The 16,028-nt window shown below is 42.2% G+C and overlaps 1 protein-coding gene across 1 annotated transcript in view; it reads right to left on the reverse strand.

The window, feature by feature from the left end:
* Positions 1-16,028, reverse strand: part of LOC139722774 (girdin-like) — a 107,714-nt gene that overhangs the window by 23,362 nt on the left and 68,324 nt on the right. Inside the window, exons 6-18 of the mRNA XM_071634060.1 lie at positions 13,472-13,720; positions 11,647-11,805; positions 10,925-11,207; positions 9,629-10,697; positions 7,616-7,931; positions 7,146-7,273; positions 6,085-6,174; positions 5,291-5,440; positions 4,299-4,374; positions 3,618-3,779; positions 2,676-2,939; positions 1,359-1,564; positions 695-800 (exon numbers count right to left, since the gene is read on the reverse strand). Coding sequence (XP_071490161.1) covers positions 695-800; positions 1,359-1,564; positions 2,676-2,939; positions 3,618-3,779; positions 4,299-4,374; positions 5,291-5,440; positions 6,085-6,174; positions 7,146-7,273; positions 7,616-7,931; positions 9,629-10,697; positions 10,925-11,207; positions 11,647-11,805; positions 13,472-13,720 — 3,258 coding nt within the window. The remainder of the gene's footprint in view (positions 1-694; positions 801-1,358; positions 1,565-2,675; positions 2,940-3,617; positions 3,780-4,298; positions 4,375-5,290; positions 5,441-6,084; positions 6,175-7,145; positions 7,274-7,615; positions 7,932-9,628; positions 10,698-10,924; positions 11,208-11,646; positions 11,806-13,471; positions 13,721-16,028) is intronic.

Below are 16,028 nucleotides of genomic sequence, written 5' to 3' on the forward strand. Positions count from 1 at the left end.
AAAAAAACCTTCAGGCATATTGCATTTTATGGAAAGTAGTGATATTTTGAGGAGTTGACCCTGACCTTTGACCCATGACCTTTGACCCATGACCCCAACTTCCCTAGATAATCACTGCCCTTTGGAACAAGCATATATACTAAGTTCCATGAAGATACCTTGAACCATTTGCGAGATATAGAGAAAAACATGAAATTTCAATTTTTTTTTCACAAAATAACCTGTGACCTTTGACCTTTGACCCTGTGACCCTAAAATCCACACAAAGTATTATCCCCCAAGGATATACCCTCATACCAAGTTTGATGTAAAACCACCACACGGTTCTTGAGATATCGACAAAAACAAAACGGGACGGATGGACGTACGGACGGACGTACGGACAGACGTACGTACGTACGGACGGACGGACGGACGGACGACCCGAAAACATAATGCCTCCGGCCACTTCGTTGCGGAGGCATAAAAAGGTTAAACAGCACATTTCCTGTGTCATAGATCATAAAAGAAGGAATAATTTGTTCTTCGGTAATGTTCGTTCATTTGTTTTTGTTTTTTTGTTTCCTTTGAAAGACGACAGCTCCACCTGCTCCGACACGAAATAAGCCTAGATAGAATTCAGAGTTATGTTTGGACCTCTGCACATACCACACCCTCCTAAGAGAGGTACAGCACTGGGCAGAGTTCTACTTACCTCACACCTGTGCTCTAGCTTGGCCCTCTCCATTTCCAGGGACTGGTACTGGTCCCGGGCCTCCGACAGCTGGCCTTGCATGTTGGTGTGGTTCAACTGGAAAGTCCTGGTCCAAGAAACAAAAATGACAAATAGCGTCAAAGCCAGAACCTCTTTATTCTTGCATCCAATGTATGACTGCAGACACACATACATCGCTTAATTGCAACATACATCACTTAAATGCAAACTGACCACTGTTAACTACCTGGCAAGCAACTACTAAAAGATTATCTCAGATATTCCAATCAGAATCTACTGCTTCTTAGGGAAAAAGAAGAAAGAAATCCATATGACTTTTTTTTTTGTGGACATATGGGTGCATAAGATAAAAGAAAATGTTCAGCACACTTACATGCAGGAGAGAAGTCTTCAAACTCTATCATGGAGGGCAAACACAAGCTATTCAAAGTTACTTGGAAGGCATCTCCAAATTACAAGAAACCATCTACCAAAGGTCAAACTGACCAATGCATAAATTAAGTTATGTCCAGTGCTCAATAGCTCTGTTATACAGTTTTGACAGGCGCAATCATGTGAAGACACACAAGAGATAACTCCTATAAATATTACCCATGGTCTTCTCTATGTCGTTACCAGTGTGACCTTTGACCCCGTGACTGACCTTTGTTGACCCTTGATTCCCTTGAGTTCCTCCTCCACCTTGTGGTACTCCTTGTCCATGCGGGTGTGTTTCTCCTGCAGGGCGTTGTACTCCCTCTGGAGGGACTCCACACTGAGGGACTCGGACCGCATCCGCCTCACCTTGGCCTCCTCCTGCTGGAGAGAGCTCTTCAGTGTCTCCAGGTCCTTGTACTTCTTCTCCGCCTCCTGCCGGGTGTAGAGCAGAACCACCAAAAAATGTACGGGTGGGGGGTTGGGCAGTGGTAAGATAAAATGAGGCAGTACTTTTAAAGGGTGTGTACAGTTCTGGTTGAGGTGAGGATTTAGCTTTTAATGTTTTGCAAGATATTCAGAAACCACTCTATGAGATTTCAAAGAGCATGCAATTCCATGGGGTATCAAAAGTTTATTTGATGAAAATCGGTTTTGAAATGGCTGAGATATCCAAAAACAAGGTGAAACAAAGAGATCCTAATAGAGTTGTGGCATGTCGCCTTTTATAATTATCACATTTTTGGATATCTCAGCCATTTGAAAACCAATTTTCATCAAATAAACGTTGAACCCTTCTTAAAATTACATGCTCTTTCATATTTCATAAGAGGTTTCTCATTATCTCACTTAGGAATGGGCAAAACATGAATCCCCACCTCAACCAGTACTGTACAGTCCCTTTAATAATTAGGATATTATACTACAGTGGGTTAGAGTCCATGAAACATTAGTGGATCACATTGGTAATATTTGAAAAACTCCCACTCTTTTGATATTTCATGACCAGTAAAATCAGTGTTGTAGTCACTGCATCCACACATTACCAATAAAGATGTTGGGCAGCTGATTTTACTAACAGGCAGCAGCTATAAGAGTCTTTGTTTTTACACGCATGAACCCTCCTCCTCCTCAGTCCCCCCCCCCCCCCACCCCCCGGAAATCTAACAACTGCAACAGCATAAGAAATGTATAGTGCACACTTGCCCTCACTTAAATTTTCCTCATCACCAGCAAACAGATGATTTCATGTAATTTTCTACAGATTAAAATTTCTCATTATAAGCAATGACAAAAGTCTTAAGAAAGAAAAAGCGTGTCTCTCAACAGAAGTTAAGAAGACCCTTGGATTTGCAATATAGACAACTTTCAATCACATTTTCCCATGATGCAGACACGACATAATCATGTTAATTCATCCCTGCACCACATTTCCAAGAGATGAGTGGCCGTAATATTGAACACATCAGGAAGATACGATCATAATAGAAACTGGAGAATTCACAAACGATGACTGGTAGAAGAATACCAAGTTTTCCAACCCCACCTGGCACTTCTGTTGCACACTCTGCAGCTCCGTCTTGAGGTGGCGGTAGTGCGTCTTCAGCGTGCCGTGCTCCGTGTCCAGCGACTCGTACTCCGTGGACAGCGTCTCGTGCAGCTGCACCAGGTTCTCGTGGTCGTTGAGCAGGGCCTCATGGTTGGAGCTCAGCTCCTCAAAGCGGTCCTTGAGCTTGTCGTAGTCGGTCTCCTGCGTGCTGAGTTTGGTCTTCAGGGACGACATCTGGGCAGAGATGGTGGAGTGTTCCACCTGTGAAGGGGCAAAATAAGACACACACAGGAGGTTAATCAAACAGTATCTACAGCTGAAACAAGGGGGCCAGAACATCAAATCCTTTATAAGGATTAATGAGCAGATGGTGGACAAGCTGCACAGGGCAAATTAAACTTTGTAAACATTTACCAAATACCCCTACTGGGGTATGTCTGATTCCAACAACAGTTGGAATGAGAAATGAAGCGTACACTTCATGTGCACATTATAGCGCTCTATAACAGGTGATGTCCACAGAAAAATATAAACAAACAATTGCATTAATGAGAAATTGAATGCACTTTGACGTATCTCTTGAAGTTTAAGGATTAAGACAGTAAAAACTACACTTCATGGAGTGTTTGTTGTTTAAGACGCTTTATACCTTAAGATAGATGGATCTTCACATATTTAATATTGCATGGTTGTAAATCAGCTGAAGTGCTTGTTACATATCAGACTTGTTTCTATAAAAAAAACTTGAAATGCAAGGAAACACCATCCATGGCACCTTGCAAAACTCCATTCCTCAGCTTACCAGTCGATACTACAATGTTTGGCATTGCAGCTAGTGAAACTACTACCAATATTTGTTCGACAGGGCTCTGGCATACCAAACAATACTGCAGCATCACAAGCAAACAAGGGGGTGGGCAGAGTGCCACTGCCATTTACCTGGAGCTTGGCATTCTGTGCCTGGAGTGACATGTTCTGATCCTGCAGCGACTCCACCTTGGACTGGGAGGACTTGCAGTCAGAGCGAAGCGTGTCAGACTGCTTCTCTAGGTTCTGCACCTGGGTCTGGATGTTGGTATTCTCGGCAAGGAGGGTGGCATTCTGATTCAGGAGACATCAAGAGAGCAGAAGAGGCACTTGTTTAACAATACTAATAATAATTTCAAAGAGAAACACTTTCTTTACCATGATGAGACCTCATTCGTAACCCTTCTGACTTCCAATTGAGACATCCTCTGGCCTGACAATGTCACCCAGTTCCAAATTACCCTGGATGAATTCTCACTAGAAGTGTCCTTCAAAGACACAAAACAAGTCTTTTCCACTTTAATCACAGTCCCTGATTTCCTGCATCACTCATAGGCAAGATGAAATACACTCCTTTCTTCACATTTGAATAAGAAAGCTTTAGAAAACAAGGCATAGAATATGAATGCCACAAACTGTTAATCATCTATCTGTCTTCAGAAAAACAGCCTCTGATATTCACAGAGTCTTAGCTTTGCACTAATTGAATGCACAATCCATACATTTTCTTGACACAACATAAAGCATGGAAAAAACATGAGGATAATCAACCTTGAAACACAGCAAACACTTGTCTGCTTTCATCATACTCACCTTTCTTTCAAGTTCTACGAGATGATCCTTCATTTGCATAATTTGTTTGGCTTGGACTCGGTCACTGTCAGATCGCCTTTGAAATAGATCACAGAAAACAGGAACAAACTTAGCATTATATATACACATCAGCAATGTTTGAGTATCTCTTTAATCAAGTTCCATCCTATGCCACAAATAGATACATCATTCATCATCAGGCAAAAACATATCTAATGTCTTTTCAATCCCATACAGAAACAAGAGACCCAGGGGTCTTGCGCTCACATTGCAAGTTCACCTTGAACACATTCTTGCTGATTATTACCCAAGAACACAGCAAACTTGGGGGCGAGGGGGAATTTGAGGGCCTCCACGGGGGGCATGGTGTCCATCTGTATATTCTATCACACTGGTAAAAATACCTGTCGTGTACATTGAATTTAGGAAATCTGACTATGCAGTTTCAAAAGAGATCAAAATGTAAACATTGGCCCCCAATTCGGTCCCCACCCGACCCCTGGACCTACCATTAACAACCTTGAAAGTACAGTCACCCATGTATTTACTCAGAGTATTTCTAGTCAATCACTTGTGGTTTTAGAGAAGATTTTAACAGATTCATTAATTTGGAGTAAAAGGTGTCCATTTAAACAAATTGACATCTGATCCACCCAGGGATGCCACCTGCCAAGTTTGGCGAAAATCCATTATAGGGTTTTCAAGAAGAAGATGAAAACGTAGAATGCATGATGGACGACCGATGATAAATGATTACAAAAGGTCAACTGAGACTTTGGCTCAGGTGAGTGTAAAAGAAAAGGCTCAAGTGAGCTTAAAAGAAAGAGACGGTGCTGATTGTGAATAAATACATATGTTTCAATTGCTTCACTATTAAGACCGGTTTAGAAAAGGCTATTGACACAGATTGAATGTTAGAAATATTCTTTCATGACCAAAGGTTGATATGTGTTTTTTGACTTTCTGAAAGTGGCCTAATGACGAGAACTCACTTGACTTTGACCTCGTGCGTAGTGTTGGACGACGGTGATTTTGCGCTGCTCGTTTCTTCTTGGAGCTGTATCGTTACTAATTCCTTCTCTTTCTGGACCTTCTTGAGCTCCTCGCTGAGCTGTTGATTCTTGTTCAGCGTAGTTTGTAACCTGCAAGACACAGAAAGTTGCACGAAAATTATGCAAATAAAAACCAGAACATCATCACCTAGCAATATTTCCTTGCATGTCTTGCCTACAAACTGTAAACTGACATGCAAAAAATGAATTCATGATAGATCAAATAGTTCTGGCGCTGAAATGGTTTTACCTCTGTAAACCTTTCAGTAACAGTTATAAATATGTCCACGAATAAACAATGAATGAAACACTGTGGAACTTAGTGAGGCATGATCGAGCAGAGAGCAGCACAACTAGGATGTCTGGTGGTAAGAGACTTCGCAAGACAGACATGAAACAGCCCATGCTCAATCTTTTATACAGTGGATAAATTGTCTCCTTATAATCAGTAGCTGTGGAGGCCATGGATTGGGAGATTAGACAATGCAGAGAGAATCATGTGGTAAAAAGTTTCTAATCATATGCGAGGCCTTGCTCATGCTTTCATTAATCTGTTCCTGTCACTTTACCTGACTTAGTGAAGAGATTTACATTTTCCATGGTGTCAAAAGTTTCAATGGGATGACATAATTAGTATCAGCAAATATAGACTTTATTTTTTAATAGGCAACAACTACAAACACAATATAAATGTGACAAATATGATGACCATTCAGTTGGTAAATGTCACTTACCTGGTTTCTAATGTGCTAATCTTATCATCTTTAATAACAAGGCTCTTCTTCACGGCATCTTCCATTCGACTCTCTAGTGCCTTGTAGCGACTGAAACAAGAAATATTAGATAATCTGCATCAGCACTAACATGTGTAATGCAACACACCTTCTCAAAAAAAAAAAAAAAAATGTGTGCTGCAGTTTCAAAATTGATGTGATAAAATTAGTTAGGCATTGAAAAAAAAACACCTCAAAGGCTTGTTTGAAGAGCAGTATTCATTAATAGAGGATTGAGGCCATGTGACTCTAAGGTAAAGCACAACTAAAAATCTGCAAGAAATACTTTTGTCATATCATAACCGAGACATTGTTCAACATCTCTGCAGGTAAGATTTAGATGATAAAAAAAGTTCATGCCCAAGACTTTGATCATCAAAGTATTAAAACACAATTGTTGGTCATGTCTCTTGAGAAAAAAAAAAAAGTTGTGTGTACACAATACTCTGCCCTTCATATTACAATATTCATGCTGGGATTCACATATACCCAACATCTTCACCAGAAAGTGAATTCATTTCAAGATTTTAAAAGATTTTTTTTATTTTTTTATTTTTTTTGTGGTTCACAAAGGTTCACAACTTGATGTGGATTCAAATTTACACCAGTATTGTTACCACACCATGGACCCCTAGAGTTGAGATTTCAAGCACATCTTTCTATTCCTACAATAGTCAGTTGACCTCAACAGTTGAAATTTCAAGTATATCTTTCTATTCCCACAATAGTCAGTTGATCATAACTAGGCATTACGTATTGGTCTACTCCATATGCCATATATTTGGCAGGAGTTTTCATTTTCATTCATTTTTCAAGTCAAGTGTTCATTGCGAATCTAACAACATGATAAAGATATTTACTCTGATCCCGACATAAATGCAAAGTGCACGCGTACATTTCTCTATTCACTTATTATTGGGAAATCAAATTATTGGGAAGTCCTGATTCGCAAAAAATTAGACTCGCTATGCATATGGCATACATACACACGTATATGGCAAAGTTGGATCATCCTCTCTCACCTCTCGTCAGCGCTCAGCTCCTGCTGTAGTAACTTCTCCTTGTCCAGGCCAATCCTGTCCAGCTCTGAGGTCAGTTTCTCCAGGTCATTGCTCAGCTGCTGGGTCTTGATCTTCTCGTTCACAAGCTCCTGCAGAGTGGACAAGATGCAAAGCAATGCCGACACCTGTTGCTATTGTTCTGCCCCGAAGCGTGAGCGACATGTCAAATTTTGTTGTGGGCATCCATCAATAAACTTTTTCATATTTGGTTAATTCATTTTTTTAAACAAATGCACACCCTGCACATTTTAAACCATTTTCTCGAGTAATACTGAACAGAATAGTTCTAATACGATTCTGGAGAAATGGCCAGTGTCATTAGATGTTCAAAGACTTTATGGCATCAAACATTTTCTTTACTTCAGTCTACTGTTACAATACTGATGCAACTATGACTACTTGACATTATAGTTCCCAAATTGCTTTCTCACCTCACGTAACGTCGCGAGAGTTTTCTTGTCCAAGGTGGACTGCTTGAGGAGCTCCTTGTTCTCCTTCTCCAGCTCCTTGGCGCGGTCGCCAGAGCCCTTGTTACGGCCCACGGTGCGCTGCAGCGTCTTGTTGTCCTGCTCCAAGGTGTTGATGCGGGCATGAGCCTTATCCAGCTGCTGGTCACGGGACTCCATCAGGCCCCGCAGCCGCTTGGCCTCCTTCTCCAGGGCGTGCTTCTCGCTGGACAAGTTCTGCTGCTCCAGCTCCAGGCTCTTGTTGTCCTTCTCCAGTTCCTCCAGCCGCTTTTCAGACAGCCTGCAGGGTTGGGGGGAGGGATCAGGTAAGGGGATGGGGATGGGAATGGGGATGGGGAGGGGAAGGGGGAGGGGGAGAGGGAGGGGGAAGGGGATATAAAGGATTTTACACATCTCTTCTGTAGGACTGAGAGCAGGCTTCTTTTCTGCCCAGCAGACAAGGCGTTTAACAGCCTTCATTCCTAGATCTAAACTAAAACTAAGGCTAAATCTAGGCTCCAAAGGCACAAAACTCTTTGAGCGAATGCAGAGTTCTGCTTCTACTCTGTGACTTAAAGACAGCATAAAACTTGATGCATTTGTCGGTGGTGTGACAAGACCTTGAATCTCAATTTTTGGTGAAAATCATTTTTTTTTTTATTGTCAGACAATCATTAAAGTGATGTTCTGTCCAATTCCTAGTTGTCTTACCCCAAATATAAAGGCACCATGGTGCATCAAATGAAAGACAATCCCATTTGTCATAGTGTTTGGCTGCCATGTATTTCGCTCTCCTGAACATTTGACATTTTTGAGATACAAAGTTTTGTCGCCCAACAGTCGAATGTAAAGTATGTATACTTACTGAATAAATAATAAATACATAAACATATGCAAATACAAATACATACATACATACATACATGCATACATACATATTCAATTCCTCTACAAACTTGTACAAGAGCCATACACTTCACTGTGAGAAAAGAAAGACTCAAGTATCATACTTTAACCAGAAAAACATCAAGACATGTTTATCCAAACATGAGATTGCATGTCTTCAACACGCACCAGGAAATAGAAAGCAAGGTTTGGTTTCGGGACAGTCAATCAGAAATTTGATCCCGCATTTCCTGTATAGGAAGGTGTCAGTGTTGTACAACCAATCTAAACTTGCTGGTGTGCATTACAGATAATATGTCAGCTGCTGTGAAAAGGCTATCATAAAACATGATTACCAGTGAGGAGTTGAAATGCTATACAGAGTCTAAGGTCTCTTCAGGGAAGAGCATTGTTAACCTCAAGGTAATGACGGTCAGTGACGTTTTCAAGGGATCTATAAACTGAGACAAAGACATTCATATTCTCTCTGTATTTTTCTCCAACCTGTTTGATCCAGGACAGGGCAAAGATCACATGGATTTAAAGGCAAAATACTCTGTCATTTCACTTGCCATGGGGCAACTTGTGGTTGTCCCAGGGGCAAGCAGCACATGGATTTGTATCATTCTGTTAATGAGAATATATCTACCAAGGATTACTTCTGGTTATACCAACAACAAAAAAAGACATGAACATGAAAGCTGTGAAATAATAAAAAAACAGTACATATATCAATTAATGCAATTCTTACTTGGCTGACAGCACATCTCTAGAAAAAAAAAACAAGAAAAATGCTAAAACAACTATGTTACATAATATAAAAGACTTATCTGCCATAAGTAGATGTGAACTCATTTATGTTTAGATGAAGAATGCTGATATTGACCACTGATCATCTTGAGTGCATAGTATGCGTGGCACCATGATAGTGACTGGTCATTGGTGACCTGTTCACCATCCATTGATATGGGTGTTCTGGACATAACACTCCATACACTGCTACATAAAGCTGTGAATAACCATAAAGTGTCATGTCAGAACACCAATATTTAGGTATCATTATGTAGCACATTAACATGTAGACATTCATCAGTTCCTAAACTATACCCATACCTCAGTGACTCCACCAGCTTCTTCAGTCGCTCCACCTCTGTCTCCAGGTCTTGGTTCTCCCTCTCCAGCTTCTGGATGGTCTCCTTGTTCAGCTCCACCACCTTCTCAACCCGCTTCTTCTCGCTCTCCAGTTTCATGTTCTCCACCTCCAGCTGGCCTGCCTTGTCCTGCAGGGCCTTCAGCCCACTGATGGTCTTCTCCAAGTGCCTGTTGTCCCGCTCCTGCTCCTCCTTGTCATGTTCCAGCTCGGTGATGCGTGTCGCCATCCCCTTCATGGAGTCCAGGGACCGCTGCAGTCTCTGCGTGTCGGCTTTCAACCGCACGTTCTCGTTCTCCATGTGCTCCAGGCGTTGGATCCTGACCTTGCTGGAATCCAGCGCCTTGGACAGCTTGCTCTTCTCCACCTCCAGCTCCGCGTTGCTCTTCTCCACCTCGTCGAATTTCTCGCACATCAGCTTCAGCGTCTCGATGTTGCGTGTCAGCTTCTCCTTCTCCAGTTCCATCTCCTCGTTTCTCTTTTCAAGTTCATCAATCCTGTCTGTCCTTTCCTTCAACCGCTCATATGACTTCTGAAGTTGCCTGTTGTCGTGTTCCGCCTTGGAGAGCTTGCTCTGGCTCTCCATTGTGTCCTCCAGGAGTTTCCTGTTCTCCTTCTCCACATCCTGTATCCTCTGGTCAACATCCTTCTTGTTGCGCTCTCTCAGCGTCTCAATAGTCCTCTCCAGCTGATCTTTCTCCATGTCCCACTCCTTGTCTAGTCTCTCCGAGTTCTCCTTGACGGTCACAATTGTTTCCTCCAAGGCCTTTTTCTCCCGCTTCAGTGTGCTGTTCTCCTGTTCCAGTTCCAGGTGGTCCTGGAGGTCCTTTGAGCTTGCCACCTGGATTTTCTCCAGTTTGCGGCTGAGCCTCTGGTTCTCCTTCTCCACCTCCATCAGCCTCCCCTGTGCCTCCGTCACGGCAGACTCCTTTAGAGTCTCTACCTCATGCTGCAGACGCTGGTTCTCCTTCTCCAACTTGAGCACTTTGCTGGAGGCACTGTCGTTGCACTCCGCCGACAGGGAATTGACAGCTGCAACAGAAACAAATAAAGGAGATTAAAAAGTGACTTAACTTCAGTTCCTTGAAACTGAAGACAAAGGATTTAAACATTTTGTCCAAACTGCTGTTAATCTGTCAGAGAACATAGCACATTATCAACATTCTGATACTCCTGAATTCTCGGCATACTTTGTCTTCCCAGAGCAATTACTACTCAAACACCTTCTCACAAGTCATATCTATGGAGAAAATGCCTACCAGATGTGCTGAGTTTGGCCTTTTCCAGCTCAACGCCTAGGATGGCAGACTCGTTGAGGCTCTGCTTGTGGTCAAGGCTTAGTCTTGAGACCTCTTCCACCAGTTCCGCTATCTTGGCTCGGTCCACGTCGCGTTCCTCCTCAAACGTCTCCACCTGGGCCTTGAGCTTGAGGCATTCGGCCTCCGCCAGGTGGCCACGGTCGATCTTCTCATTGGCTGCGGTCAGCTGTTCGTCCAGCAATGACTTGGTCTCCAGCAGCACTGTATTGTCCTCCTTCAGTTCCTGTTAGTTTTCACACAAAGTAGATCAAAAACATATTTGGGGGATGGGCATTCTATGTGGATTGACACACTTCTCCAAATTCTTTCTATTTCTTTCATCAAGGTGGCTACACTTTGTCATTTCCTGACAACATTCTCAACTTCATTTTGTAATTCATTCATTTTGATAAGCACTGGATATAGGTGCCAAAGATGGCACAATACACATCAGGAATATAAAATTTCATGTCCTATTCAACACCTGGCACAAAACCTGTATTTCTCTTTTGGCAACCGAGGTGATGAAACTTAAATGAGCAAATGTGTCTTTTTTGGTTCTCTTGGTCTATCATGATCTCACTTACAAAGTGCTACAGCAAACAATATCCATTCACAGTTGTCACAACAGAATCATCCTTCCTTGTCTTTAATGCACTGGTTTTATTAACCACCCAGCTTACCTCTACCCGTTTCTTGAGGTATTCCAGTTCATTGAGTTTCTCCCGATACTTGGCGATCTCGTTCTCATACTTCTCAGCCTTGCTTGCCTTCTCCTTCCACACGTCCAGCTCATCCCGGTAGGCCCTCGCTGACCGCGCATCCTGGGTCAGCTCTAGGTTCTGGACGTCCAATGGAAGACATGAAAAGCGAGATGCTAAACTGCATGTCTTTGGATCACTAGTTTTTTCATGTTTGTTATCATGTATCACATACTCCCTAGAGCAACTTATGACTACTAAATGTAAATCTTTACTTCTTCTTTTGTAAAGGCAAAACATGCTCTTTTAATACTTTTCATCAACTACTACAAGTTACTGAGCAGTCATATCAACACAGGATGTTGGATCATCAGATAAGGTATTGTCTAGTCTTGATTGTCAAGTACATAATAGAATCCTGCTGTAGCCAACAAGAGAGAGAGAATCTACCAAAATTTGACGAGGCATTCTCAAGTGGAAGATGAAAATGTACAATAAGGGCCCAATTTTTTCAAGATTCCTTAATTTGGGGGAATTGGGGCCCCCTGGGGCCCTCTGGGTGGGGCATGGTGCCCAGTTTGATAAATTGAGATCCTGACCACCTAGGGATGCTACCTGCCAAGTTTGACAAAAATCCATCATGAGGTTTTCAGGAAGAAGATGAAAATGTACAATTCAGGCCCCCATTTGGACCCTTCCAACCACCCCCCTCCCCCTACCCCCAAGAGGGGCACCCCTGGATCTCCTATGAACAAACTTGAAACTACAGTCATTAATGTACTCACTCATAGTATTATCTCAGCTCTATAACTTCTGATTCTAGAGAAGATTTTTAAAGATTCCTTCATTTGGGGGGTTTGGGCCCCCTGGGGGCCCCCTGGGCGGGGCATGGTGCCCATTTTAACAAATTGAGATCCTAACCCCCTAGGAATGCTACCTGCCAAGTTTGGTGAAAATGGGTCATGGGGTTCTCAAGAAGAAGATAAAAATGTACAATTTAGGCCCCATTAGGACCCCTCCTCACCCCCACCCCCCCCCCCTCCCTGGGTCCCAAGGGGGGCACCCCTGATTCTGCCATGAACAAACTTGAAACTACAGTCATCAATGTGCTAACTCATAGTATTAACCTAGCTCTATCACTTCTGGTTCTAGAGAAGAAGGTTTTTGCGGATTCCTTAATTTTGGGGGGTTTGGGCCCCCTGGGGGCCCCCTGGGTGGGTCATGGTGCCCATTTTAATAAATGGAGTTCCTAACCCCCTAGGGATGCTACCTGCCAAGTTTGGTGAAAATGGGTCATGGAGTTCTCAAGAAGAAGATGAAAATGTACAATTTAGGCCCCATTAGAACCCTTCCCCACCCCCCTCCCCTGGGTCCCAAGGGGGGCACCCCTGATTCTGCCATGAACAAACTTGAAACTAGAGTCATCAATGTACTAACTCATAGTATAAAAAACCAGAACACATAACACAGGACAAGGACTATGCTCATCTTCAGAGAAAGACACATCAACTAAAAATTACTAAAGAAGTATGCAACATATAATCTACTGCTTGTAGAATAGCAAGACAACCGTGGGTGAAAATAGCTAGAAGAGAATGGATGTCAATATTTGGGAGGAAACCAGGAGACAAGGTCTTTCTGGTTGGGTCTGAAGGTCCACCTTCTCATGAAGCTGAAGGAAAAATCAAGTAATATATCGTTGTCTTTCTTAGTTGAAAAAACAAACAAACAAGAATAAGTTGACCTTCAAACAACACAAAACAAGAATAAGTTGAAAAAACAAGTTTATTTGGGACTAGCATTATACCTCCTGCCTGAGTTTCTGGAGTGTGGCATTGTACTTCTCCACCTCCTCCTTGTACTCCAGCACCATCTCGTTCTTCTCCTCCAGATCCTGTCGCAGTCTCCTCAGCTTGGCCTTGGTCTCCGCCAGCTCCACCGTAACGTGCCGCTTGTCCGTCCCCGGGCTGGTCAGGGACGGGGACGGAGAAGAGAGGCCACGCCCTTCAGCCTGGGACTGGAAATACTCTTTCTCTTGGCTCAGCTCCACTATGGTCTAGGATGGAAGAAAATTGAACAGAGCAAACAACATATCAAAATAATGATGTTTGGGAGGAATTGTTGTGGCAGTTTTCTGAGAAAGTCTGTAACTTTCATGGAAGCATGACAGACTGATAGATTGATCAATTGATTACCTGATTGATTGATCGACTGATTGACTGACTAATTGACTGATTGATTGATTGATTGATTGATTGATTGATTGATTGATTGATTGATTGATTGATTGATTGATTGATTGATTGATTTGATTTGATTTGATTTGATTCAGAGGGGCTGTTGTGGCTCAATGGATAAGGCACTATCAGTTATGAGGTCTCTCGTTGACTTAAAATCATTGGTTCTGTGGTTGCTTGCTTTCAAGCTTTCATTGCCTTTTTAGAAGGCACATTAAACAAATCAAACTCAATTAAATTAGCTGTTTGAATGACAGAATGAGTGAGTGAGACATTAGGTACTAAAACTTGTCACTGACACCTCAGACTCTTGTTTCACTCTTCAGGTTGGTAAGGTTTCATGACATTTAGAAGGGTGAGATACAAAACTTCCCCCCGGGGCTGAAAATTTATATTTAGCACTCCAATTTAACATGTACATAACCTGTCATGTCCCCAAATTGTCAATTTATCATGTTGCACACCCCCTGCACCTTACCAGGGAGAGGAAATCAAATATGACTTTCCCTGAATCAAAAGGAGGTACCGAGATGATAGCCTGTCAAGCTAACAATTTATGAATATCATAATAAATTTGTATGATGAATTCAGAGGGAAAATTTTTTTTCACCAAATCACTCGCTCTGTAAGTCACAGGGGGAAAAACATGCAGTGACTTTACCAAGCGGCTTTCTTTCAACAATGTCATCGAGTCCTGTCTATGCCAGTCACGCTCAAACGAAGAACCTTTTGCAAGAGGAGAAAGTGTCAGCATCTGGCTTTGATGAGCAGAGCACATTGGCCCCATGGGAGGCACATAAAGTGAAAGGAATGTTAAAGGGACTGTACAGTACTGGTTGAGGTAGGGATTCATGTTTTGAACATTCCTAAGTGAGATAATGAAAAGCCTCTTATGAAATATGAAAGAGCATCATATTTTCAGAAGGATTCAACGTTTATTTGATGAAAATTGGTTTTCAAATGGCTGAGATATCCAAAAAAAGTGCTAATAATAAAAGGCGACATGGCCCAACTTTATTAGGATCTCTTTGTTTCACCTTGTTTTTGGATATCTCAGCCATTTCAAAACAGATTTTCATCGAATAAACTTTTGATACCCCTTAGAACTGCATGCTCTTTGACATCTCATAGAGTGGTTTCTGAATATCTCGCAAAATGTTAAAAGCTAAATCTACACCTCGACCAGAACTGTACACACCCTTTAACAACATCCACTTTCACCCTCAACCCAACCCACCTTCCATTGAGTGCACCTCTCAAATAAGATGGAGAATGAATTATGTGACTAAAGGAAGGAAAGTTGGGTGTGTTTCTGTCTTGGGGGGGGGGGGGGGGTTGGTGCAGCACACACCTGTAACACCTGTCACAGTGGGGTAATTTCTATGACTGGGAGAGCTTGAGGTACTTGAATACAAAACACAGAAAGTATTATTGACAACAAGGAGGAAACTATGCACAGGTTACATCTGCAAACTTGTGAGGAGTGTAACAAATTTCAGTGGAATAGCGTGATATGCACTAGCTCAGGACTTAGTTCAGCAGTCATTTTGTGGTCTTGGCTATGTCCACTGCCCTACAGTGATTTTAGAGCCCCAACAGAACAGACAAAGTGCACTGTACATAGGCATGATTCACGGGTATACTAGTCACAATGAAGGAGGCCTGTAGAAGGACAGGAAGTTTATTTCAAACATAATTTTGGACAAGACATGTGCCACATACACATACAAAAACACACACACACACACACACACACACACACACACACACACACACACACACACACACACACACACACACACACACAACACAGCGATAAACCCAAAAATGTAAGTATGCATATTTATGATCTACATTTTGTTACATTAACCCTCCTAGCTTGCTTCGATTAACCAAGCCTTTATGGAAAGCATTATGGTATGGTTTATATGCACACATACTGGTTTATCATCCATGATAAAAAAGTGATTTTACTTTTGTTGATAATATGTTCTTCACACTGTTGCATCTTGCCATCCACATCCATCTACCTTCTGTAATCTTGCAGCAGATCTAAGTCCTATATACAAAAACACAGTAGAAGCTGGTGATAAATGCCACGATGAAGACACCTACATATCACCAACA

Source organism: Diadema antillarum, unplaced genomic scaffold (assembly GCF_040938485.1).
Source record: "Diadema antillarum isolate AM-2024a unplaced genomic scaffold, OU_Dant_1.0 scf00000171, whole genome shotgun sequence".
Lineage (NCBI taxonomy): Eukaryota > Metazoa > Echinodermata > Echinoidea > Diadematoida > Diadematidae > Diadema > Diadema antillarum.